The sequence below is a fragment of the Cynara cardunculus genome (assembly GCF_001531365.2).
Source record: "Cynara cardunculus var. scolymus isolate 2C chromosome LG 1, CcrdV1, whole genome shotgun sequence".
NCBI classification, from domain to species: Eukaryota; Viridiplantae; Streptophyta; class Magnoliopsida; order Asterales; family Asteraceae; genus Cynara; species Cynara cardunculus.
The window spans coordinates 9,407,297-9,431,298 of record NC_037528.1 but is presented as its reverse complement, the minus strand read 5'-3'; the positions used below and the strand labels follow the sequence as shown (position 1 = coordinate 9,431,298).

At 35.4% G+C, this 24,002-nt stretch overlaps 4 protein-coding genes across 9 annotated transcripts; 2 read left to right on the top strand and 2 right to left on the bottom strand.

The window, feature by feature from the left end:
* Window positions 1-226: 226 nt before the first annotated feature.
* Window positions 227-7,938, top strand: LOC112518917 (nuclear transcription factor Y subunit A-9-like). 4 transcript variants are annotated; one of them, XR_003069882.1, is made up of 7 exons: window positions 227-356; window positions 1,239-1,417; window positions 4,727-4,836; window positions 4,953-5,021; window positions 6,124-6,288; window positions 6,906-7,381; window positions 7,644-7,938. XR_003069882.1 is itself a non-coding variant. In XM_025126711.1 (6 exons), exons 2-6 carry the CDS (start codon window positions 1,273-1,275, stop codon window positions 7,284-7,286), a joined length of 870 nt encoding a protein of 289 aa, XP_024982479.1. In that variant the 5' UTR covers window positions 227-356; window positions 1,239-1,272; the 3' UTR covers window positions 7,287-7,556. The 4 variants fall into 4 exon arrangements, 3 of the variants coding, with proteins under 3 accessions (XP_024982479.1, XP_024982500.1, XP_024982492.1); XM_025126711.1 differs by lacking the exon at window positions 7,644-7,938 and having other exon boundaries at window positions 6,906-7,556; XM_025126732.1 differs by lacking the exons at window positions 227-356; window positions 7,644-7,938 and adding an exon at window positions 370-591 and having other exon boundaries at window positions 6,906-7,556.
* Window positions 7,939-9,800: 1,862 nt separating this feature from the next.
* LOC112518939 (protein disulfide-isomerase 5-1) lies at window positions 9,801-14,135 on the top strand. Of its 2 annotated transcripts, XM_025126745.1 has the most exons (5): window positions 9,801-10,072; window positions 10,507-10,565; window positions 10,666-10,841; window positions 13,668-13,771; window positions 13,894-14,135. In XM_025126745.1, the coding sequence occupies exons 1-4, from the start codon at window positions 9,947-9,949 to the stop codon at window positions 13,760-13,762; spliced, it is 456 nt and encodes a 151-aa protein (XP_024982513.1). In that variant the 5' UTR covers window positions 9,801-9,946; the 3' UTR covers window positions 13,763-13,771; window positions 13,894-14,135. The 2 variants fall into 2 exon arrangements, with proteins under 2 accessions (XP_024982513.1, XP_024982521.1); XM_025126753.1 differs by lacking the exons at window positions 13,668-13,771; window positions 13,894-14,135 and adding an exon at window positions 11,001-12,924.
* Window positions 14,136-14,768: 633 nt separating this feature from the next.
* Window positions 14,769-18,893, bottom strand: LOC112514391 (pentatricopeptide repeat-containing protein At2g27800, mitochondrial-like). Of its 2 annotated transcripts, XM_025120839.1 has the most exons (3): window positions 18,769-18,873; window positions 17,331-17,795; window positions 14,769-16,227 (listed from the first exon to the last, which is right to left on the bottom strand). In XM_025120839.1, exon 3 carries the CDS (start codon window positions 16,048-16,050, stop codon window positions 14,860-14,862), a length of 1,191 nt encoding a protein of 396 aa, XP_024976607.1. In that variant the 5' UTR covers window positions 16,051-16,227; window positions 17,331-17,795; window positions 18,769-18,873; the 3' UTR covers window positions 14,769-14,859. The 2 variants fall into 2 exon arrangements, with proteins under 2 accessions (XP_024976607.1, XP_024976615.1); XM_025120847.1 differs by lacking the exon at window positions 17,331-17,795 and having other exon boundaries at window positions 18,769-18,893.
* A 1,438-nt stretch (window positions 18,894-20,331) lies between these two features.
* Window positions 20,332-23,061, bottom strand: LOC112514382 (elongation factor 1-alpha-like). Its single transcript, XM_025120826.1, has 3 exons — window positions 22,954-23,061; window positions 21,544-22,005; window positions 20,332-21,445 (listed from the first exon to the last, which is right to left on the bottom strand). The coding sequence occupies exons 2-3, from the start codon at window positions 22,003-22,005 to the stop codon at window positions 20,558-20,560; spliced, it is 1,350 nt and encodes a 449-aa protein (XP_024976594.1). The 5' UTR covers window positions 22,954-23,061; the 3' UTR covers window positions 20,332-20,557.
* Window positions 23,062-24,002: the final 941 nt, after the last annotated feature.

Sequence of the window (24,002 nt, the reverse complement as noted above, 5' to 3'; positions counted from 1 at the left end):
TTTTTTATATAAAATAAAAGTATAATAAGTTTCAAAAAAGAAGAAGCAACAGTATAATAATGAATGTAAATTTAGGAAGTATATTATGAGTGGGAGGAAAAAAGGAAAGAAAATTCGCGATGCGTTACACGCGTCAGCATAGAAAAGTCGTGGGGTACGTATGTGAGGTTGAGTCAATCCCAGTTTTCAAATCAAGAGAGAGAGATAGATATAGATATAGATAGATATATCTCTCTCTTCTCTCTCTCTCTACAATTTCTACTCTCTAAAACAATTCCTTCTTCTAGATTTACAGCTGAATTCTCTCCGATTCATCGCCCCGATTCTAGGGTTTTTACTTTCCCCCCTCTATACTGGTAAATATTTCTGCATCATACTTACTTATGTACTTTTCGCTATATTTCTCTTCCTTTTTTCATATGCATGTTCAATTTTTTAATCGTTTCCAGTCCTTTTGATTTACAATATCCATTTGCTCATATTTTCTTTATACCATCTTAATAATTACTTGTGAATCGTAATTGAATTTGGGTGCATGATGCTGTAATTCGAGGTTGGGGTTCCATTTGGGTGGTTTTGACGAATCCGAGGGTACAGAGTACGTTTATGTATTTTACCTTGTACTGAATTGGTTAATTCAGCCTTCCTATTGAAGTCTTTAACTTGGGTTTGGCCGTAAAACTAGAAAAATAGACGGGTTGACATTGATATCATTCATGCATGAGCATATTATTGGGAGATATAATCAATTATATGTGGTTCTATGATAAATTGGGTGCACGATGTTGCCCAATTGAAGTTTGTGGTGCCAAAGAGTGATAATTCTATGGGGTTTTTCGGTGTCTTATGAGGGCTGACATTGATATCTCTCATGCATGAGCTAAGAAGCATATGATGTGATTGTAACCTGGGTGGTCTTTCTAATGTGTTGTGATATGATTCTGCAACTTCTATAACTATGCTACCATGTAATATTTCAGGAATACCATCCTAAATTAAGATGGAACCTAATATCTGGAATACATTTGTTAGTTTATCCATCTTTCATTTTTTGCGGAACCTTAGATGGAAACATGGTAACAGAACTACCCTTCAGAACCATTTAAATCTGTCCTTTCTAGGTCTGCTTGATATTGAGCTGTGTTTATTCTTTTGAGTGTTGCCTTTATTTTTATATTTTTTACTCGGCATATATTGTTTTGAGCATGAAACCGAGCTGTTCACTTCATCTACTGCAGGTAGACCTTACTGACACAGTATAGCATAAGCTCCATGTCCTCTACTGCCATGCGGGGAAATTCATCTGATTCATCTTCGCCAGAACAATCAGTAGACAGGGAATCAGAGTCTGATGAAGTTCTGAGTGAGGAAGAGGACGATGTTAGCAAAGAAACACAAAATGCGCCTTTTCCTTCAGGTGCTTCTAACTTAATATGCTAATCGGTTAATGTTTGCATTCATTAAATTGATTTGTAATTATGGGTATACTGTTAATTTTGACTTCTAAGAGAATGGTAAGATCGTAGGAGGGTTTCAAATGCTTTGCTTAATGAGATCTTATTATGTGTGGCATGGATTTCTTATTGATTGTGTGACAGGAAGAATTAATATGTTTCTGCTTTATAAATCATCTTCACATTATATCTAGGGTTCAATATGTACATACCTATTAATTCTCACATTGTCGAAACAGGATGTTGACTGGAAGATTAGAGTCATAACCTACCCTTGATGGTATTTTGTTAAGCTTCTTTTGAGGCTAAAGAGTGTTCATCTAGGTTCCTGCATGGAGTTTAAGCTATGTATTCTTTTACCCAAACTTGCTAATAAGCAAAAACTTACAAGGCACAGCCTTAATGGTGAAGTGCAATTGGCCATGTGTCTTGACCAATTCTCAACCGCTCCAGATAACCCCTGCATACCTTGTTGGTTTTATACTTTGATAACTTTTAGAAGTTCAGTTTGGCATTAGATGTCATCAAGAATTTTTTCAGAGATGTCAAAACACACAGTTTCACTTTATTAGAACAATCCAGGAATAGGCCCTTTTGAGGCCCTATTCCTATCAATCCTAAATTCTTTTCTCTGTTGTCCTTTCTCTAGGTTTTTGTTTTTTAAGGTTGCATTTTCTTCTATTGGCAATTATCTGCTACATATTCGTTAGTGACACCAAAAAACCTAATTTTATCAATTCAACATCTTCAACTAGGAAGTAGAATAGTAATAAATGATATGCAATCTTAATTATATGACTTGCCCTGTTTTTGCCACTCTTCTCATTCTTTATCTAATGATATTCAAATATTTTGACTTTGCCTTGCAGTCTCACTTCTATTTCATTCTCAGGGTTCAGCTATCACACCCTCACTTCTTTCTGTAGATTATTATACAACCAGCTATTCAGCTGACAACTGCTAACTAAGGGCTTACACTTCTAGTGTGAGGTCAAGGTTTGACTCTACCCATTTTCTCTGGCTTGAGCCCAACTTTTGGTCAGAAAATATAAAATATAATTATCAATCTGAGTATAAGTAATGAAGTTTCATCTAGAATCGTTGGCTCCACTGTGGTCACTTGGTTTGCCATTAGCAGGAAGTAGACCTAGGAAGGACCTGATGGGGTCAATTTCAATATATGTTAAATCCATGGGTAAATTTGGTAAAATGTGGAGACAGTGTGGTTGTTTTGAAATCATTAACCCCACGACTAATTCAGGCTGTCAAAAGCTTGGTTTGATTGCTGCACTCTAGAATCCCTATTTTTTCTGGCCCATTATACTAGTTGAGAATTTCCACTGGAACTAAATTTAACAACTGTCATATATTTCTAGCGGCCTTCGCATTATAGAACATCCTATTTGAACAGCAAATTTAACAGTCTTCACATATTTTCTGGGCCTGTTATGTTGGTAAAAGATATTACTGAATCTGAACTTTTGATTCACAAATTAAACAAACTTCAATCAGCTTCCTATGCTTGTCAAAATTTTCAAATTGGTTCCTTTTTCTGCGTAGATGTCATTCTAACCAATGTATTATGAGGAGAAATCAATTTATCATGCCTATGTTGCTGCACTTATTTCTTCATATTAATTGACAAGTTGAATGGGAGAAATAAACAGAAGTTCTACTAAACCATTTTTAATACGATGCAAAACTCTGTATGATCTGCAAAAATTTCTAATTTTGGAGATACTTCTTCTGACGATATGCCTCTAGGACTTTCTGGCACTTCCAACTTCATGATTGTTTTGTGACATATTTTTGAACTATTGATAGGGTTGAAAATGATTTGCGTACTAGTTATTATTGAGAGCGTTAGTTTAAAATAGATGATCTCTGTGTAAGCTAATGTCATTGTTGAAATTAAATTGAAACTGGACAGACCATGCCTGGTAATGTTAAATATTAATGGAACTACTTTAAAATATTGATTTTTGTGTGATCTGTTTTTAGTCAAAAGCTCATTTGGTGATATATGATGGTTGTTAAACAGCGGCCTCTTTGCTCTTGTATGAGAGAGATGGGAAGAGAAGTGTGCAGAGAGTCAAGATCCTTTTTTCTTATCAAAAGAATATTGTGCTAAAAACAGCAACCATCTTGGTTATGTTATTAATGGCGATGTTAACCCCAATCTTGATACATATGATCTAATTTACCAAACTGACACCAAATTGCTGAAATTTAGCTCTGCCCTGACCAGGCCTTGTGGTTTTCCATACCACTGCCATCGCTTCAACTTCCATCGGCATCTCTGGTTTTAAGATATCTGATTATTTTATTAGATGTCTGTGTACATGCTCCTAATTCTTTCAGACATACCTAATATTGCAACCTCTTAATATTTGAAGTTCCACTACATACTTGTTTCATTCATTGTCTAGCAGTCTAAAGATTATTAGCTAGATTCTTTTTGACTTGGCTTCTCTAAAGTTTTCCTTCTTGCACTTGTATATTTCAAAATATTGGTGGAAATTTATCCATTGATTTTCCCTTTTCCTTGTTGAGATTTCAGATAGAGCTATTTCAAACCTTTCTTTGGTTTTCCTGATTTCATAAAATGTGAATCACTTAAAACTGTTGCAAAATGAAAGCTAGCCCTCATGACTTATTGGATAGTTCCATGGCTTAATAACATGATCACATGTTCATATAAGTCTGGGTTGGCTGCTTTTAGTTCTTATTTCACATATTCATTAGTTTTCAGTCTCTGAGAAGGTGGAACTTCTTGTTGTTTGAATCTACTTCAAGAAGGGAACCTTATTCGATAGGCAAAAATCTGAGGGTGAATACTTTTTGCAGATTAAAGAGAGAGTGAACAAGGTCTTTGTAGTTAGGATTGGATGCTGTTCCCAATGTGTTAGTTGGCAATTCATGTGTTCCAAAGCATGATATTACCAAGAGTTTTGCAAAACCTGTTATGAATAAATAATTTTGCATTTCACTATTTTTATGCACAACCTTAGTGATGATGGTAGTCACTTGTCAACAGAACCATACAAGATGTACATGTCCTTCATGGTATGTTATTAGCAAACATTCAAGGGACTTGTTGAACAACTTTACTGTATGTGCACCGGTAATTTTACTCGCTGGTGCTCTATTCTCTGCACTAGTTCTTTATTGTTCTAATTGCCATAGCGAGTCTTTTATCAGGGTACTGCCTGACTTTATTTTTGGTCTTTCATTTTCACGTAATACTGATGATGAACACCCTTTGAGGTCAGATAGCTATGGACAAGAGCAGCAAAATGTTCAGCAGGGAGTACCAAACATGCTTCCAAGTAATGAACAAACCCTTGGGCAGGTTCCACTCGAACTTGTTGGACACTCAATTGTAAGCTTCTTCGCGCTCTTTTTTGTATTTGTTATATTTTGTACATTTTTATGACTGCGTCTGGGCTTGTGTGGTCATCTGTTCTCAAAGTACGTGGTGATTGTGTTGTTTTGCAGGCCTGTGCTCCAAATCCATATTGTGATCCATATTACAGTGGAATGATGGCAGCGTATGGTCAGCCTTTGGTAAGATACGGGATAACAAATATCTATAATTTAATGTCAGGTCATCCTGGGTACCTAGTCAGTCAACTGGATGCTTGGCTATACAAAGATGCTTTGGAGTTAATAATCTTGTCAAATAGGTGTTTATACCCAGTGCTATATAGTCTAACTATTTTGTGTCATGTGCTGCTTATTTTTCTGTTACTGGACCTCTTGGATTTGGCTCATGGTTAGACGGCTAAGATAAGCAGTTCAGTCCACTTACTCTATAGTGAAAAGTGAAAAGTGAAACATGTGAAAGTGAAAGGCTGAGTTCCCAAAGCTTTGCTATTCAAACAAGTTACTTGGGACTGCTTTTATGTCCTCTTAGCTTAATGCTGAACTACGTGCTGGAATTGTGATCTAGTATGTAATTTGAGTTTCGTAATGGAAGAGAGAGAAAGCTATGGGTGGGCTTTCATAGAAATGTACTCACATTACATATAATTTCATTTGGAAGCATAATTTTCATGATCTTTTTATGATTCAGAAGTTCAAACAAGATTTCCTGGTATCTAGTGAATAGTGTATGGGGCAGCACTGTGCTTTGTTGATGTATGTATAGAGCTATACTGTTGAAACCACTGGTTGATGTTTTTTAGTTCAGTGGTCCTCTCCAACAAAGGTATGTCAGTAGAAGGGATAAGTATAATCATAGGGGAAAAGGAGAAAGCCTTTAGAGGTCTGGCTGGAACCACTAAACACAAATACCCAACGTCAAGACCACAGCCCGTCAGCCCACCACCTCACCCATAAGAACAAAAAGAAAGATGAAATTTGAAGAACAATGACCAAATGAGTTAACTTAGCTTATTAGCTTCAAACTTGGTCTGAAGTCTCAGGTTCTAAACCTCTCATCCCATTGCCGTTGATTAAAACTTTTGCCACAGACAGGTAAACTGTTGTAATGGTACATGTATATAAAGATTAGACATTGCACTATGCATATATGTGTTTTATGTATCTGTATATATGCATGCATACAGATCACCATATGGATGGCGTAACATTAATTTAATGGTGATTGAAAAGTTTTCTTCATGTATATAAGTGGAGTCACCAAGGCATGGTTTGTGTTTTCTAGGTTCATCCTCAGTTCCTTGATATGCACCAAGCGAGGATGCCATTGCCCCTTGAAATGACACAGGAGCCTGTTTATGTGAATGCGAAACAATACCATGCAATATTGCGGCGAAGACAATCACGTGCCAAGGCGGAGCTTGAAAAGAAGCTGATAAAAGACAGAAAGGTCAATTATGTTTCAGTTTTTGTGTCATGCTAAACAACTCAGACGAAATCATGGAAAGCATAATGCCTGTGAAACATCAAAGATAAATTTGGTTTGGTAAATTACTGATGTGCCCCTTGCATGTCATGTCATCAATGTGTACAGAAAAAGGAAAACTGTAAAGAGTGATTACATAGTCGCACAAATTTTAAGAATCTAATTTGACTTAAGATGGATATCTGCGTAATATTAAAATGGACTATAGTGTGAGGCATTAGAAGCAGCCGTAAAGAGGACCAAGAGCATTTGTCTAGTATGGTCCGGTCATATACAACTTGGATTTGAATCGTCGTCCAAGTGAATGCAGATACAATATAAGAAGGCATAGTTCAATCCTGATGAAGATGGAGGTATATTTGACGAAATATCCTTGCTGCCATTTGTATTTTTTATGTTTTTCTTACCATATGTTTTCGAGTTGCAAAACCATCTGATTTCCCTTTTCAAGTCATAATTAGGATTAAGGCTCTATTACTTTGACCTGTGTGGTAGTTATTATATGCTGATGCATCTTATCTTTAGCTCTATTCATTGGTGAATAACTTGTTACATTACCCTCTATTTTGGTAATTTTACAGCCTTATCTTCATGAATCTCGGCATCAGCATGCTATGAGAAGGGTGAGGGGTTCCGGTGGTCGTTTTGCAAAGAAGACTGAAGTTGATTCCTTAAAGCGTGCAGATGAAGATAAGAACACGACTGCTTCAGGCTCAGCTATCTCATCCCAGTCTGTGAATTCAACAGGTATAAAACGTATGCGATTAGAATCTGCTGAGAGTTTGGACTTCCACAAGGAAACAAGAGGGGACAGATTGGTAAATTCTCTGAGGTACAATAACGAAGACAATTACCAGGCATCAGGGTATCATTTGGATAGAGGGGATGGAGGTTCTTTAGGCCAGCAGTGGATAAGCATATCATCTAACCAGGCTTCACAGAGGGCTGTTGCCATGAAGTGAAGTCAGGTGTTCGATACCACTCTACGGCTTTCTTGAAGCTGGCCGGCAAATCATTCTTGGCTCTGGTTTTAATGCAGAAGGGAGAGGGCAAAAAGGTAAATGTACCTTCCAATTGCCTCTTTTCACTTTTAAGATTTTCTTTTCCATGATCGGTGTCTGTGTACAAAGTATGTTTTTTGAGGTTAGAAAGAATTGGTGTGTTTGTGTTTTGTTTTCTGAAGGTTTGGTATTTGGAATTGGATGGTGAAGCATCAATGATTGGTCGTATCTGTTCTCTAACGTTAGTGGGTCCCAGCAGGTGTAATGTTGTTGAAATTTTAGAGCTTCATATTTGCTGTTTTTCACCTATGGTTGTAGGAAGGAGGGGGTTTGTTTTCTTTCTCTTGTGGAAATGGTTTAAACTTCCGGTCAGGACTCCAATGACCTGAATCTTCGAGCATCGAACATGGGTGATCTGTATGTGGTAAGTGGCTCGGTTGAGTAGTTGAAATAGGAAGGAGAGAGAGATCGATGAAGGGATTCTAGTAAGACCTGGTGATCGATGTTTTCATGCATTCATGTTTCAGAGTACCTAACCAGATCAGTTGTATGTAATGGTAATTGGTGTTGTAATTTTCATGAATCGAATGTTTTCCTTTTTGTTTTTGTGAATCAGGGCCAGGGGTGTTAGAAAATCCTCACAACTGATATCTCGAGAAGGATATCCAAATATCGTACGAGTCGGTCGACCAATCCAAACATCTCAACCAATGTTGTCAAATGAGTTTTAACTTGCACACAAATTACTTATAATTTTCTTATAATATAAAATTATTATATATATATAGAGGAGCGATCAAATGAAAATCGCATTCATTTGTGTAAAATAATCTCATCTATCTATTTTCTTGATCAATGATCAAGATTAGTTTAGATTATATTAAGAAATTAAAAAAAAAATTATAATCCCAAAAAGGGCAAAATGGTAACTTTGGTAATAGTGATATTAATGTCAACCATATCATGTATATCGTAATATTAATTAAACAAAATCATTTGTAAAATAATATATTAATTTTATGTTCAAATATTATAAAAAAAAACATCCATTATTAAAATAGATCAATAATAAAAATAAAACACACTATAATCAATTTAACATAATGAAACCTTTTGAATAATAATAATAATAATAAATTTACTACTACATTTCATGAACGACATGGTTTCACAGTTTCATCAATACACAAATCAGCGTAATGCTAAATGAGACATTTGTCATTTTCAAGTTCTTAGTAGATGGATCCGTTTCAATCTAATTATAAAATGGTTTCACTGTTTGCTGATTAAACAACATGATCTTAACAATTATGAAATGGTTTCTTTGTCGTTATGCACTCATTTCATCGACAAAGTTTCTGCAATCTGACATGGTTTCACGGTTTCATCAATACACTAATCAACGTAATGCCTGATGAGACATATGTCATTTTCATGTTATTGGTAAATGGATCCGTTTCATCGTAATAATGAAATTGTTTCACTGTTCGCTAATTATACAACATTTTCTTATCAATTTTGAAATGGTGTCACTTTCTTTATGCACCCATTTCATCAGCCAATTTCTTCCAATTTCTTTATGCACCCATTTCATCAGCCAATGTCTTCATGCACCCTATTTATCATGCACTCATTTCATGATGCACTCATTTCATCATGCACCCATTTCATAATCATTTTCACTTACTCCATGCACCAATTTCACCATGTATGAAACCGGTTTCATCATGCACTCATTTCATAATCATTTTTACTTACTACATGCACCAATTTCACCATGTATGAAGCCGTTTTCATGAATATTTTATTTTTATTTTTATTACTGATTTCATGGATTTATTAATCTAATAACTTACGATTTTCATAAAATTTGGCAATAATAAACCGAGACACAATATAACAAAATCCAATTTTTAATATTATAATTTAATTAAATATTTAAATGTTATCATTTATAATTTTTTTATTATGTTACCTTAATTAAGATTTATTAATAACTTCCATATTTAAAAGAAAACAATACAAATGACCAATATACCCTTAATGTTTAAATTTAATTAGAAAAAAAAAAGAATTTTCCTATTGGTCGAAATTAATTTATACGGTTTCTAAGAATTGCACGATTTTCATTTGAACGTGCCCCTCTCTCTTTCTCTCTCTCTCTATATATTAAAATACAAATGAAATATGAATAATATCCATGCTAATAAATTTATATCAACATCTAATAATTTTCATGTATTTATGTTGTTAATTCAATTAACAAAATATTGTTTCTTGTTCGTAAACATTTAATTCTAAAATTCTTATTAGAAGAGTTTAACTTATTAAAAACTTTTTATTATCGATTTAACATCGGTATAAATTATTTATTTAAACACTCAAAAAATATTTATTACTTATATCCACCAAAATAAATCGATAAATTATTTTTATAACCAATCTCAAACATCCATCCTATTTTAAAAGTAACATAATTTATAACCATAAAATTCTCAAAGTTTGAGGGACGCATCAGAAGCCGGGTTTCCTTTTTATGTGGATCGATCGGAAAACGACTGACGGTGGCAAAATCTTCCGTACACTAGACTGAATTTCATCTGCCATCCAAGTAAGCCGCCATGAAAGCCGATCATCGGTTGCTTCTAATCGTTACACTACTAATTTCATCACTACTTCTCTCGACTTTGGTACACGTTTCGAGAGCTGAAGTCATAACCCTAACCGAAACTACCTTCTCCGACAAGGTAATTTATGGTTTCTTCATATATCTCCTATTTTAGTTTTTGTTGATTGACTCTGATTGTTGTGCCCTAAGATCTCGGATTATCCGCTTCTTTCTATGGTATCAGTGCCCTAGTTATACTCCATACTCGTTTGAACGAATTTTGTTTTGAATCTGGATGTATTATCGATACGACCAAAAATAGTGCTTTTCGATGGCAATATTGATTGGAGTTGTAACATTTACAACATTTATCTTGAGTACTTTTTTGTTTGTCAAATATACTTTCGAATTTTCCGTGAACTAGCGATGAAGTAAGAAAATGGTCTACTTGACCTAAAAATTCTTCTCTTTGAAGGTGGAGTGAGCAACAGTTCGTAGATTTTCCATCTTAATCTCTACATGTTTTTTTTTTTTTGCTTCGTGTGTGCTAAGTTTTTGTGCTTCTTTATTTAGGTGAAAGAGAAAGACACTGCTTGGTTTGTGAAATTCTGTGTCCCATGGTGTAAGCACTGGTGAGTAACTATTTCAATCTATCCATGTATTGCATGAATCAATCTGATGATGAGTTTGAGATGTTTGTTTTTGTTCTTTCAATTTGTAAAACATTACCAGTAAGAGCTTGGGTTCAATGTGGGAGGATCTTGGAAAGACTATGGAACTAGAGGATGCGATAGAGGTCGGTGAGGTGGACTGTGGTGCTAACAGACCTCTTTGTTCGAACGTTAAAATTGGATCGTACCCCACATTCAAGCTTTTTTATAATGGAGAAGAAGTTGCTAGATATCGAGGTATGGTATACTTTCATCTTTGCTTCTCATTTATTCCCCATCAACATAAAAGTTCCGTTACATTCTTAAACATGCAATTAGATATTAGTTGCTTGTCACTGAAGTTTCTATGACCTCATTGAATGATCATGGTACAAGTATCTGACATGGTACTTGCAGGTTTTTAGATGTGCAATTAGATATCAGTTGAGTAACTGGAATGCCCAAGACGTGATTGAATGAACATCATGGTATGAGTATTAGAGTCAGTAATATGTTTTTTTAATGTAAGCTTAAGCAGCAAAAGTAGTGAATGTGATTGACATGATATATGACGAGCAGTGTCTTGGAAAATAGATAAACCAATCTTATTACTTGTAGCCGTTCATGCAAGTTGAATTTGACAGCAACAATCTTTGTAAGTTGGAGCAACCAATTAGTCTGCTATGGGGCCTTTAACATAATGATATGTTAGAACACGCAATTAACACCTCAGCTGCATCAAAGGTTAGCTGATATGCCTCCTTAGTCCTTATAGCTTGTGCTATGCGTAGATGGGTGAGAAAGGGTTGGAGATATGCTTCTTTACTGGTTTTCTTATGAACACTGCTGCATTGACATGGAAGTTGAATAGGGAGTGGTGGAGGGTATTTTGTATTAGCCGCAAGATCTCATTAAATGGTCGTGTAAATAATCATTGGGTTGTTTGCTTCCACTTATGGAACCTTTTAATGACTCAACTGCTGATGGAATAAGATGTAGGTTGATTAAGATTTCTTTCCTCATTCTCTCACCCATTAGACTAGTTAATAGCCATACCCTTGATTAATCAATTAGTAGTGACTCCTAACATGATTATCAACAACTACTCCTTTATTCCAAAAAAGTATGAAGTTTGATTTGGCACATGGTATAATAAGTCATTCGACTAATAGTCAAATATCATAAATACCCTGTTAATAAAACTAAATTGAGAAAACTTGTGGACCAAAATCAGTTTCTTAAATATCTTGTAATAACTGTTAATAAGCAAATAGAGAAAGATGGGCTGGAATCTTTTCAAAAAAGAAATGTTGCATCTTTTTGGAGAACCCAAAATAGAAAGTGTTGCAAATCTTTGTTGGACAGGGGGAGTATATAGTTTCTCATTCATGGTATATAGGCAATCTCTGCCTACAGTAAAGTTGCACTCAACGAGCCAAAAATCATTCTATTTTGCACTGATGCACACTAAAATCAGATCTCCTTACATCCCCAGAAAGAACTAGAAAAATTCCTTACTCACTTGCCATTACGTGTCATGTTGCAAAGTTCTGCCATTGATTTCAGATTCTTTTTTCTTAAGGCCTTCAATTTGACCAGGAAAATAAGATTAAAAAATAAATTAAATCTGTAAATGATAATCTTCTTCAGACTACTACCTGCAAGGTCGAAATTGCCGTGCAAGTGGGCGTTATGTATCAGCATTGAGATTTGAGATGGTGATCATGGGAAACGATGTGCAAAAGTCTAGAGATGAGTTATGTAACTTTTTATAGAAGACCTGAAGTGTTGAAGCCTGTGAAATAGAAATGGTTTGATTCAAGATATAGTTGTTAGGTTTTCTTAGGGAATATTTGATAACTGTTCATTAAAATGAMATGTTAACCTCCAAGGGGTTGCACTAGATAAGCTTGGGACCTGATAAACAAGTTTTGGTTTACTATCAACCTTAGGGGCCACAACCCGCTGGTTAGAAGGCCTATTTGTGGTCTATGTGGAGGGGTTGCTTTTCATTGACCCTGTTGACTAGTTGAGCTAAATGTGCCAGGACCTTAGAAAAAAAGAATTGCAACATGTTGCATTAGTTGGTTCAAAGCCTAATGCATGTTATATCAAACTGTATAATTTTGTTGAAGACCAATGTGGGGAAATGATGTCCGTGGTGTGAAAAATGTGTTATACAAGTTTTTCTTTCAAATGACAACCGAGTACAAAATCACAACCATCATGACTGTGGTTACCGCAGCCATGTTATCTCCTTGTTTTAGATATCTGAAAATAAGCATCTTCATATCCAATATGTCTGGCATTGAAATAACAATATCCAATCGATTCTTCGGATCACAATTGATAGGTTAGATGATGATGATATATGTTATGTTGTTTGATTTAGATGAATAGCAGATGCTTAACTACTAACATTCATTTTGTTGTACTAATGGCACTTTCATCTATGGGTACTAGCATTACTGTTAACTTGTAGGATGGACGGCTTTGTACATTGAATTAATTACAAATTCAGAACTATGTGCCATGAGTAGACTGTTTCATGGAATTGTGGTTATGAATGAAATTTATATCTTTGAGCTTCATAATTTGATGCTAAATGTTCTTTATAAATCTGACACCTTGTAGACATGATTGAATTTTTATCTTTTCTGTTGATATGCTATAGCCTATAAGCCTGAAGCATCCTTCCTTTCTTCGGCCAAGTTCCCTTTGCTTTTTCTAATGTTGTAGAGGGATCCACAAATTAGAACTTAAGTTTTTCCCGTGGTACAAGTTTACAAAGTGTGAAATCGAATATGATACAAATCCTAGTAGATCTAGCTCACTCTCCAACATGTATATCGTGGGTTTTTAATTCGTAAGTGTAATCAGTTTGTAGATTAATTCTTGTTTGGGTTGATCTGGCAGTGTTTCAAACAAAAAAAGACTTCCCAATTTCCAGTTTTCCGAGAAATATCTTCCTGATTCCAAGTGAAAGTTTTCAAACTTCTAGCATCTAGTTTTAAGATCATTTGTTTGATGCATATCTGAACTTCCGAAATGTACTCTTGGGTTAATCTGGTGTACGATCTTTAGGTGCAAGGGATGTTGAGTCGATGAGAACTTTTGTTTTGGAAGAAACAGAAAAAGCAGCAACGAACGAACAGCTAGAGGATGATAAAGATTTATGATCTACCAAGGTAATTCGACATAGTTTTAATATGCTTGTGTAAACTTTCAGAATCTTTTGCTACAAATGTGTTCATATTACTCTTTTCATTAAGTACCTAATCTCTTCAAGTACTTGCTATATCTGAAACAGGAGGTCCTTTCTGAAAATTATCTTAGCAGACGCTATTTGGCGGGATTACTTGATAGTTGAACAAATGCTATACTTGGATAGGAATGGTAGAAGCTTTTTAGAGACTACAACGATGAACGTTTTTGCATATTTAGTTTAATCCCCATTCCTGTGTTTTGTATTCCTACTGTCAATGTAGACCTTGCTTGTGATGAGGCAGCAGTTTTTCAAGTAAAGCAAGTTGGATGTTTGTGTACCATTTTTTTTATCAAGTTGTGGATCACATATTGGTGCAAGGAAAAATAAATTATGATCTGTGGATCAACACAATGTAGAGAGAGAATCCATGGCAATATTACACCAACAAATGGAATATTCTAGACATTTAGCAGTCCCGTTCGTCGATTTGATGGAGCATTTTGTATGCTCTAAGAACATCTCGTCAAAGACATTGTTACAAACTGAGAATACTCGAATGAGAATTGAGTCATTCGGTATCTTCAACATGACAGACAAGGTCACTGTTTCATGTTTGACAAGTTTTTACATGGAACAGACGTCTTTCATCCCCGACCCATGGAACAAGAAGTTTATATTTTACAAATATACGTTTAAAATAAAACTTTATTCTCTTTTAAAACGTTAAATAAGTATCCTTCTTTACATTTTATTCATTGCATGTTTGCATTATTGTTACCAAAATATTATTTTTATATACTTTAGTTAATTTACTAAATATTAATGATAAAAAACAATATATATAAAAGGTATAAGTAAATATCAGAACTTGACAAACTTCATATTATTGTGGAAAACCTTTTAATAATATATTTTGTTTTGTTGTAAAAATATTTATTTTATTATAATTTAATGAATGTCTAAATTACATCAAGTAATCGGAATATATAATCCTTGTGACTCAACAGAAAAACATAACAGTTACAACTTACAACCAATCAATCCCCTTTTCTGATATTTTGGAACCATTTATAGAACATACCTTGGTGGCCCAATTTGATCATACAAATTTCCATAATTCATCTCAAGTTCATACTGAAGCTTTCTGCAAGTATCTCTATCCACAAACCTTTTCTCTTCCCACTCGGTAAGCAAACTTATGGCATCTCCGTGCCTCTGCTGTCTGCAAGATTCATCAAGCAATGTCCAGTAGGTTATATAATCGGCTGACCGTTCGTTTTCCGTCAACTCCCGCAAGTAACTCACAGCTTGGTCGAGTGCCCCCTCAAGTGCAAGTGAGCTCACAAGCGAGTTATATGATTTACTGCTTGGGACAAAACCTTTTGCCTTCATTTCATCACAAATCTTCCTAGCATTACATGTTCTTCCTTGCGAACATAACCCATGGATCAAATAATCAAATGTAAACGAATTTGGACGACAATCATAAACGACACCCATCTGATGGTATAATCTGAGGGCGTCGTTGAGATGAAGCGAGAGCACGTACCCTTTGATCATTGAATTCAAAGCGAAAATGTCGGGATCAATCCCATCATCAACCATCTGCTTGAACAGCATGCTCATAGTATCCATATACATATGGTTTATGTAAGTATTGCTTCTCTTGCTCAAAAACGCAGCAAACAGAAGATTATACGTTCGAATCGAAGGTCTACAATCCAATTTCCCAATGCTTCTCATGTGTTTATACACATTAACAGCTCTACTCAACTTCCTTGCCTCTGTGAAGAAGTATATCATCGTATTGTAAAGAACTTCGGAACCAAAAGATGGAATCGATAATACCTCGTTGACAACATGATCCATTTCATCGTACATTTTTGCAGCACCGAGCTTCTTAATGGTGACATGATATGTGGATACATCATGTGTAAACCTAGGTTGTTTAGAAGCCCAATTGAACAACTCTAAACACACCAATGGATCTTCTTGTACATTGATCAAATTATCGAGCTCTTCAGGTTTAAACCGAGGCAGAAGCTGTGAAACAGCTCGGTGAAATTTGAATTCATCTAGGGTCGGCTTGAAAGCAGCTAAATTTCTTTTGTTGACTCTTTTCCTGTAAGATTTTGATGAAAAGAGGGAAACTAGCATGTATCTGCTACTAAACTCACTTGAACGTTTAGGGTTTTGGGGAACTTTGAGATCAAAGCGGATTCGCTTCAAATATCGTATGGATTTGGATGCCATACTCATTGTATCCAAAATCTACATAGCAATTTTCGCCAAAGGGCAGACTAAATCTGAAGAACAATTACTGTAGATGGTATCGAGAATTTGTGATTCGTCTGGTGATGATCGTTCCTTCATTGCATCCAACAAGGCTGAATTGATCAAGAATTGGCTTTGAGGGTTTTGCAGAATGCGATCATCCTGAATTTTTTATAATTAAACTTGTATAAGAAGCAGTCGATAAAAAAAACTTAATTATCAAAGTAAATGTAAATTTATATAAGTATTACTAATGACCTGTTGACTCAAAGCTTATTCAGTCAGTTTGGCAATAGCTTAACAATATAGAAAGTGACTTATTAAGTAAGTTTCTAAGGGTTTGAAGCCGAAAATCAAGTTTTTTTTTTTTTTCCAAACATGTACCTCCTTAGAAAATCAAGTTTTTTTTTCCCATCATGTACCTTAAATCTAATTCTTTATATAATATATATATATATATATATGATATATTTAATATTCGGAGACGGGATAGAATGGGACGGGGACCATGTTACCCGGCCCCATCCCCATCCCCATCCCCGATTTTTAACTTTCGGGGATCCATGTCTCCATCCCCGTCCCCGGTTTTGCAGGGAATCCCCTTCCCCGTCTGGGCAGGTACAACCGGGTTCCCCAATGGGGCGGGTCTCAATCTCATGCCTAGTCCCTTCCAATTCAAAACACATTCCTTCTATCTATGAAAAAACCTTCTCAATTTATACACAGATTAATTCACATAGACAGTTGTCCATACAAAACTTAATAAAAAACCAACCAAACAGCCTCTTAGTTGAGTAGGAATATGCATAATAGATTCATAATTTTATCGTTTGTGCAAGTGTACACCCAACAACAATCATAACATTCAACAACTTATTCTCGTGTCAATTTGAACAGTTGGCATCTTTGAGAGAAAACAAATTGTTCTGGGGTTCAGAAATTGCGGGCAACAAGGGTCTGTAACATAACTTTGCAACCAAAAAAGAGACATAGTGACATGTATAACCAGTAACCGATAATAGTCTAAATGCATTCCTAATAACCTTTGTCTTCACCATTTGTTCACAAGAAAATGGTCATTAGTGATGCTCGAGCTTAACAATATTTAATCTTATTGACGATCATCGAAGTGAGTGTCTTCCCATGGTTCAGGAATTACATCAAACAGTTGGTGGGCGTCACGAATCTAACACTACATTTTGTAGTCAAATGAAATTGCATTAAACAATCGATGTAAAGAGTATAAATAGTTGAAGATAGGTTACCTTGGAGTTGAAGATAAGAATCAGATGTCAGTCAAGCACCAGGCAATTTAGGGCAGATACAGAAACTGTATATACAACATTTTGACATTGACTTGTGGCCCATGGGTACGTGCTCTCGCTTCATCTCAACGACGCCCTTAGATTATACCATCAGATGGGTGTCGTTTATGATTGTCGTCCAAATTCGTTTACATTTGATTATTTGATCCATAACTTCTTGAAACACCTTCTATCCATCCTAAGTTGTGATATGCACATGGTGTCACTATGTTAGGCATACCTATGCAATATTGAAGATCAATCCATATTCGAACACGAATATTGAATACGGGGTCTATCCCTTATATGTTTGGCTACTAAGCAACAAACTGTAATGAAAATTCAAGTAATAGCGCTCATAGCTTCTTCCAAAAACAATCGCAGAATCCTACATTTGCGTGTTGTGAGACTAATTCAGGCCATTTCCTGTTTTCCAAAAACACGAATATTGAATACAACTTGTTAAACCCAAAACAGATTTGTTGATGAAAGAGTAATTCATATAGCATGAAACAGATTCGTTTAATACAACTCCACCTTCAGGTGGGATATACGGTTTCTCTTGTTTATATAGATGATCATCTGTCCATCAATGGTGTTGACACTAGAAAACCCAGTAGTTTCCTTGATATGTATAACCACTTAAAGGGATGATTAACATGAGATAGATAACTACTTTTTAAATGGGTATGAGACTCCACACCCAAATCAACCATATATACTAAATGACAGTGTAAAGAGACTCCACATTCACCTCAATCTCATGCTTCAAATCAAATCAAATAGGGGTCCAAGACTGCTGCACATTTATGTCCTACAAGACTCCAATAACAATACCAAAATCAAATTCACCTCAATCCCATGCTTCAGAACCCTGCCAATTTGGTTTCCCCCAATTTATGTCCTACAAGGCTTTCTCAAATCATCAAAGAAATATACACATAAATTGCAAGTACATAGTTAACCATCGAACCTACTACAATGAAAGATCAAATACCCAGAAAATCCCTCATCATTCAAGCAAAAAAAATGAATATTGGGAAGAAGGCTGAAACTAGAAGACGGCCGTAACCATTGGTAAAGACGGCCGTTTTTGGGTGTAACTAGAAGAAGGGTGAAACTAGAATACGACCGTTTTAGTGGGTGTCCCGTAGCCATTGGTAAAGACGGCCGTTTTTTGGGCCGTATGAGAGATGAGGGGCCGACATTTTTAATCGGAGGTTAACCAAGATTCAATTATATGTGTAATCATAAATAAGCAAGCAAAACAGAGAAGAGCAAAGATTAAAGAGAAACAGAAATCAAGCAAAACAGAAAAAAGCAACAGTAAATAGAGAAATCGAGCAGAAATCGAGCATGGAGAAACAAAGATCAGGCAAAGATTAAAGAGAAATCAAACCTATTAGCGAGTTGGTGTTTGATGGAGAAGCAATCCAGCCGAAAATGGTGTTCGATGGAGAAGCAATCCAGCAGAAACGGTGAAGAGGCTGTGTCGGTTTCTTTGTGAGAGTAGGGTATAACACGGGTATTATGAAAATAAGAAATTTCCATTAAAATCTCATATATTTATTAAGAAATATTAAAATCTTTTCTTAATGGAATTTATATGAATCTAAAGATTACTTTTTGAAAGAAATTTATCATTTCAATTCTTTCAGATTCTTTTATAATTTTTCAGAATTTGCAAATCAAACGTCACCCTATATTTATGTTGTTTTTCTTAAACTTTTACTGGTCTTAGTTATCTATCATAAATAGCGATGGCCAAAACAGGTCACGGACTTAAATAAATCCGGTCATAACGGGTCCCGGTTGAAAAGAGTGATCCCAATTAAGCTTTATTGTAACCGGTTACAAGCTGCCGATCCCGGTCATTAAAAAAAATTAAATTTTTTTAATGATATATATATATATATATATATATATTAATACATTATAATATTGATAATTGGGTCATTCAAATACATTTTAAAGTGCGTTTTATTATAATTAAAATTACATTGTCTTACAAAAATACATTATAAAAACCGAGAATTGTGAAAATGTTTTTGCGTTTTTTGAAAATTGAGAACGTGATATGTAAACCCCTCGACCAAGACACTTATTTATAGTGTTTAGAAGGCAAAAAATGGCTACCTAACGGCTATTTTTAAAAAAAATTCGGGTCAGACTGGGCCGGGCAATAACCGGTTCCGGTTTTCAGTCCCATAACCGTCCCTTACCAGTCCTCCGGCGGTCTCGGACCAGGCCGGGCCGGTCTGGCCATCAAATTTGAAGAACTTGCAAGCATAGAGTGAAACTTTACAAGATACTTAACATCTAAGACGAAATAGGTAGGAAATTAGTTGTAATTATGTATTAGAAAAAGTGTAACAATTATTTTGATAGTGTTTAATAAATAGGTATCATTTATCTACCTAATAGTATAAAGACAGTAGAAACCATCTATAACCATTCACTACTTAATTATTAACAAGTAAATAAACAAGTATTGGCTAATTTGCTTATTCTCGAAAGAAACATTTCTTTTTCCTTTATTTAGAAATAAAATTTAAATTTACATATATAACATTACATGTTTTCAATTTTAAGTTTATGCTTTAAAACATTTAATCATTAATGAAATACCAGTGACAGAATTACATTACATATATATACACAAACATGTATAAAATGGAAAATAAGGACTTGTTGGAAGTCCGAACAAGACTGCCTCCAGTCCAGATACAAGAACGAAGCATGAAGTTGCAATTGGTATACGTATACATTAATGGATGTGTTTTTCAATTCATTCAGTGTTATATTGATCGACATGCCGAGAAATTACCAATGGAATGAGAAATTACCAATGAAATGAGAACTTTGTCTACTTGGTGATAGGAAATGTAGACATAAGACTACAAATAAGCCTTACCCTGCGACAGTAATACCTGCAATTGCAAACAGAAGAAATACCAAACAGAAAAAAAATTAAATATTCAGGAAATGTAAAAAAGTTGGATAACAGATATGAAATTGTTTTACCGACTCCAACAACAAACTCATTGCGGTAGACCACTATAAATTTAACCCACAACAAAAGTCTGCAATACCAAAACTCTTCAACAAAATGTAAAGTTCAAAACTAGTAATTGAAACGACGACAGATAACATAAAAACACCATAATAACCAAAACACAATCACTTTATCACTTGGCTCCCTTCTTCACTGCAGCCTTGGTCACCTTAGCTCCCGTTGGGTCCTTCTTGTCAACACTCTTGATAACTCCAACAGCGACTGTCTGACGCATGTCTCTCACTGCAAACCTTCCAAGAGGTGGGTACTCGGCAAAAGTTTCAACAACCATGGGCTTGGTGGGAATCATCTTCACCATACCAGCATCTCCGTTCTTCAAGAATTTAGGCTCCTTTTCAAGCTCCTTTCCAGATCGTCTGTCGATCTTGGTCAATAGCTCTTGGAACTTAACAGCAATGTGGGAGGTGTGGCAATCSAGMACKGGTGCATARCCRTTWCCRATYTGSCCWGGRTGGTTCATGATRATMACCTGRGARGTGAARYTMGMWGCACCCTTKGCYGGRTCATCYTTGGAGTTGGAWGCAACRWACCCACGCTTMAGATCCTTSACSGCAACATTCTTAACGTTGAACCCAACATTGTCACCAGGGAGAGCCTCAAGAAGGGCTTCATGGTGCATCTCCACAGACTTAACTTCAGTTGTCAACCCAGATGGTCCGAAGGTAACAACCATACCAGGCTTGATGACACCAGTCTCAACACGTCCCACAGGCACAGTTCCAATACCACCAATCTTGTAAACATCTTGGAGTGGAAGACGAAGGGGCTTGTCTGATGGTCTCTTGGGCTCGTTGATATTGTCAAGAGCATCAAGAAGGGTTGGACCCTTGTACCAGTCAAGGTTGGTCGACCTCTCAATCATGTTGTCTCCTTCGAAACCGGAGATTGGCACAAATGGGATTTTGTCAGGGTTGTATCCAACCTTCTTCAGGTATGAAGAAACTTCCTTGACAATTTCCTCGTACCTTGACTTGGAGTATTTGGGTGTGGTGGCATCCATCTACAATAACCATAGCAAGAAACAATTAGCAAAACTATACAAAATGAACAATTTCAAAACAGTATACGATTGTGAAATTGTATAAACAAACTCCTCACCTTGTTACAACAGCAAATCATTTGCTTGACACCAAGAGTGAAAGCAAGCAGAGCATGCTCACGGGTCTGACCATCCTTAGAAATACCAGCCTCAAAACCACCAGTGGTTGAGTCGATAATAAGGACAGCACAATCAGCCTGGGAGGTACCAGTAATCATGTTCTTGATGAAATCACGATGTCCAGGGGCATCAATGACTGTGCAGTAGTACTTGGTGGTCTCAAACTTCCACAAGGCAATATCAATGGTAATACCACGTTCACGCTCAGCCTTAAGTTTGTCAAGCACCCATGCGTATTTGAACGACCTTTTGTTCATCTCAGCTGCTTCCTTCTCGAAACGTTCAATCACACGCTTGTCAATACCTCCAAGCTTGTAGATCAAGTGACCAGTGGTTGTAGACTTGCCGGAGTCGACATGTCCAATGACGACAATGCTAATGTGAATCTTTTCCTTACCCATCTGAGATAACAAACAAACTGTCAGGACAGACCCAAAGCTGTATTCAAATACCTCAAAAAAACAAACAATCAAGCAATTTGTCAAAGCCAGACCAATCAATGATGTGATAAAATAACAAATGCATTTTAAATTAGCAGAACAATAATAACCTGAGTTTGATTCAAGTTTAATGCAAATGACTTAATAAAAATCCATTTCGCTTTGATTCAACACATGAAATTTACATTTATAAAAGATTTATGAATTAAACGAACGAAAATCGATTACAAAATGAATCAAAGACACAAAACATTATCAGCAAATACTGAGAGTTATATTTATATATAACCCAACCATCTATATCAGTGACTTAGAAAATAGTTATTTTACCAATAAAATAGGCTGAACTATTTCGATCTAAAAAAACACCAAAGAAAATTGTGAAATATTGTCTTAAAATTTTCATCAACTAAAACCCAAAAGTAACGAAGAACTTATCTATGTTTAGCTAAGATTCATACATAAATATAACTACCCGCCTTTGAAAAAGCAGATCTAAAGTATTTCTTCTCAAATCGAGTGGTTAAATATGAAAAACATCATGCTACAAACCAAATCACATAAATCTAAGAATCGATCAATAAACTACAAACTCTGTGTGCAATTAACAAAGAATACAATCTTATATAACAACTCCAAGTAATTTTAGCATATAAACAACGCTTGTAGCTGATGATTCAATTGAAAGCTTGACCATCGGTGCAAGACTCGTAAGAATCAATCAACAAAGCGATTACTTTAGCAGACATCTAGATATACAGGTATTCAAAGATCAATAACATCTATAGCTACAGATTCGTCGTATTAAAACAAACGATGTCCGTAACCTAAACAGATCTGTACATAGCTAGATGCATACAGACTAAATCAACAAGATTTAGAAAGCAAAATCGAAAGAGGAGCACTGACCTTAACGAAATATCTGCAGACAAGCTCTCAAGATAGATGGAGGAAAATGAAGAATGGGAGGAGTGAGGTGCAAAGAGAGGTTTTATAAGTGAAGTAAAGAAGGTTTGAGATTAGGGTTTTTTAAGAGCCGTTGGATTAAGTAATCTGACGGTCGTGGCGATGAGGGGTTCGGAATCAGCCGTGGATTCCATAGTGTGATGCCCTAGCCAGCCTCCTTCCTCTTTTTTGCTTTGCTATTGTTAGCTTTAGGTATGGATGAGTCGTGTAATTACCATATTATCCTTGTCAAGGTCCGATAATATCGATTCATGTCCCTTTTATTTATTCTTTACTTTCTTTTTGCAATAATTAGAGATATGCACGGTCTTTGTCGGGTGTGATAGCTAAGATTATTTTGATCAAGTCCACAAAAGAGATCTACGTCTCAGGGTTGTTTATTTATTTCTTAATAGTTTTATTAAAAAAATAGTTTTTAAACTGTTAATAGATAAATCTTGTTTGTTAAAAAAAATCTGCCTCTTAATTGTTTTAAAACCGTCTGAATAATTTTGTATCATGAATCTCTCTTAACCATTAAGAGCCCTAATTTCATTATACACAATTATCAAACAATTATATTTCATTTTGCATTATATCATGAGAGTCTTTTAATCATTCTGACCACTTAATTGTTTTGCACTGAACCATTCAACAATTATCAAATAGCCCCTTACTAGTCTTTTGTTTTTCCCTTTAAATTACAATTCTAATGAATTTATAAAATATTTTAATAATATTATTATATTATAATTGTTAAAATATAGTAGAAGTTGGAGCAGAGGTGAACCCAATTAAGGGCCTATGGTGGCACGTACCACCAGTAAATCCCTCTGTCTTAAGGTGAAAAATTTAGACTTGTAAAAGATGCAATCGTATTATTTTAGAAGGTATAACTGTTTTTATATAGTACCAACATATGGAGAAATTCTTAGATCCGTCAATATGTTGATGTAATCCTTTAGACATTTTGATTTTTTGAAATGTGCTATAAAGACTTATTGCCTAAAGTC

What these genes read in the sequence shown, in the direction of transcription:
- LOC112518939 (XM_025126745.1), top strand. Translation starts at nt 9,947, where the DNA reads ATGAAAGCCGATCATCGGTTGCTTCTAATCGTTACACTACTAATTTCA. An exon ending in AAACTACCTTCTCCGACAAG is followed by an intron (nt 10,073 to 10,506) that starts GTAATTTATGGT and finishes TTCTTTATTTAG; the next exon opens with GTGAAAGAGAAAGACACTGC. An exon ending in GTCCCATGGTGTAAGCACTG is followed by an intron (nt 10,566 to 10,665) that starts GTGAGTAACTAT and finishes AAACATTACCAG; the next exon opens with TAAGAGCTTGGGTTCAATGT.
- LOC112518917 (XM_025126711.1), top strand. Translation starts at nt 1,273, where the DNA reads ATGTCCTCTACTGCCATGCGGGGAAATTCATCTGATTCATCTTCGCCA. An exon ending in AACTTGTTGGACACTCAATT is followed by an intron (nt 4,837 to 4,952) that starts GTAAGCTTCTTC and finishes GTTGTTTTGCAG; the next exon opens with GCCTGTGCTCCAAATCCATA. An exon ending in AGCTGATAAAAGACAGAAAG is followed by an intron (nt 6,289 to 6,905) that starts GTCAATTATGTT and finishes GTAATTTTACAG; the next exon opens with CCTTATCTTCATGAATCTCG.
- LOC112514391 (XM_025120847.1), bottom strand. Translation starts at nt 16,050, where the DNA reads ATGAGTATGGCATCCAAATCCATACGATATTTGAAGCGAATCCGCTTT.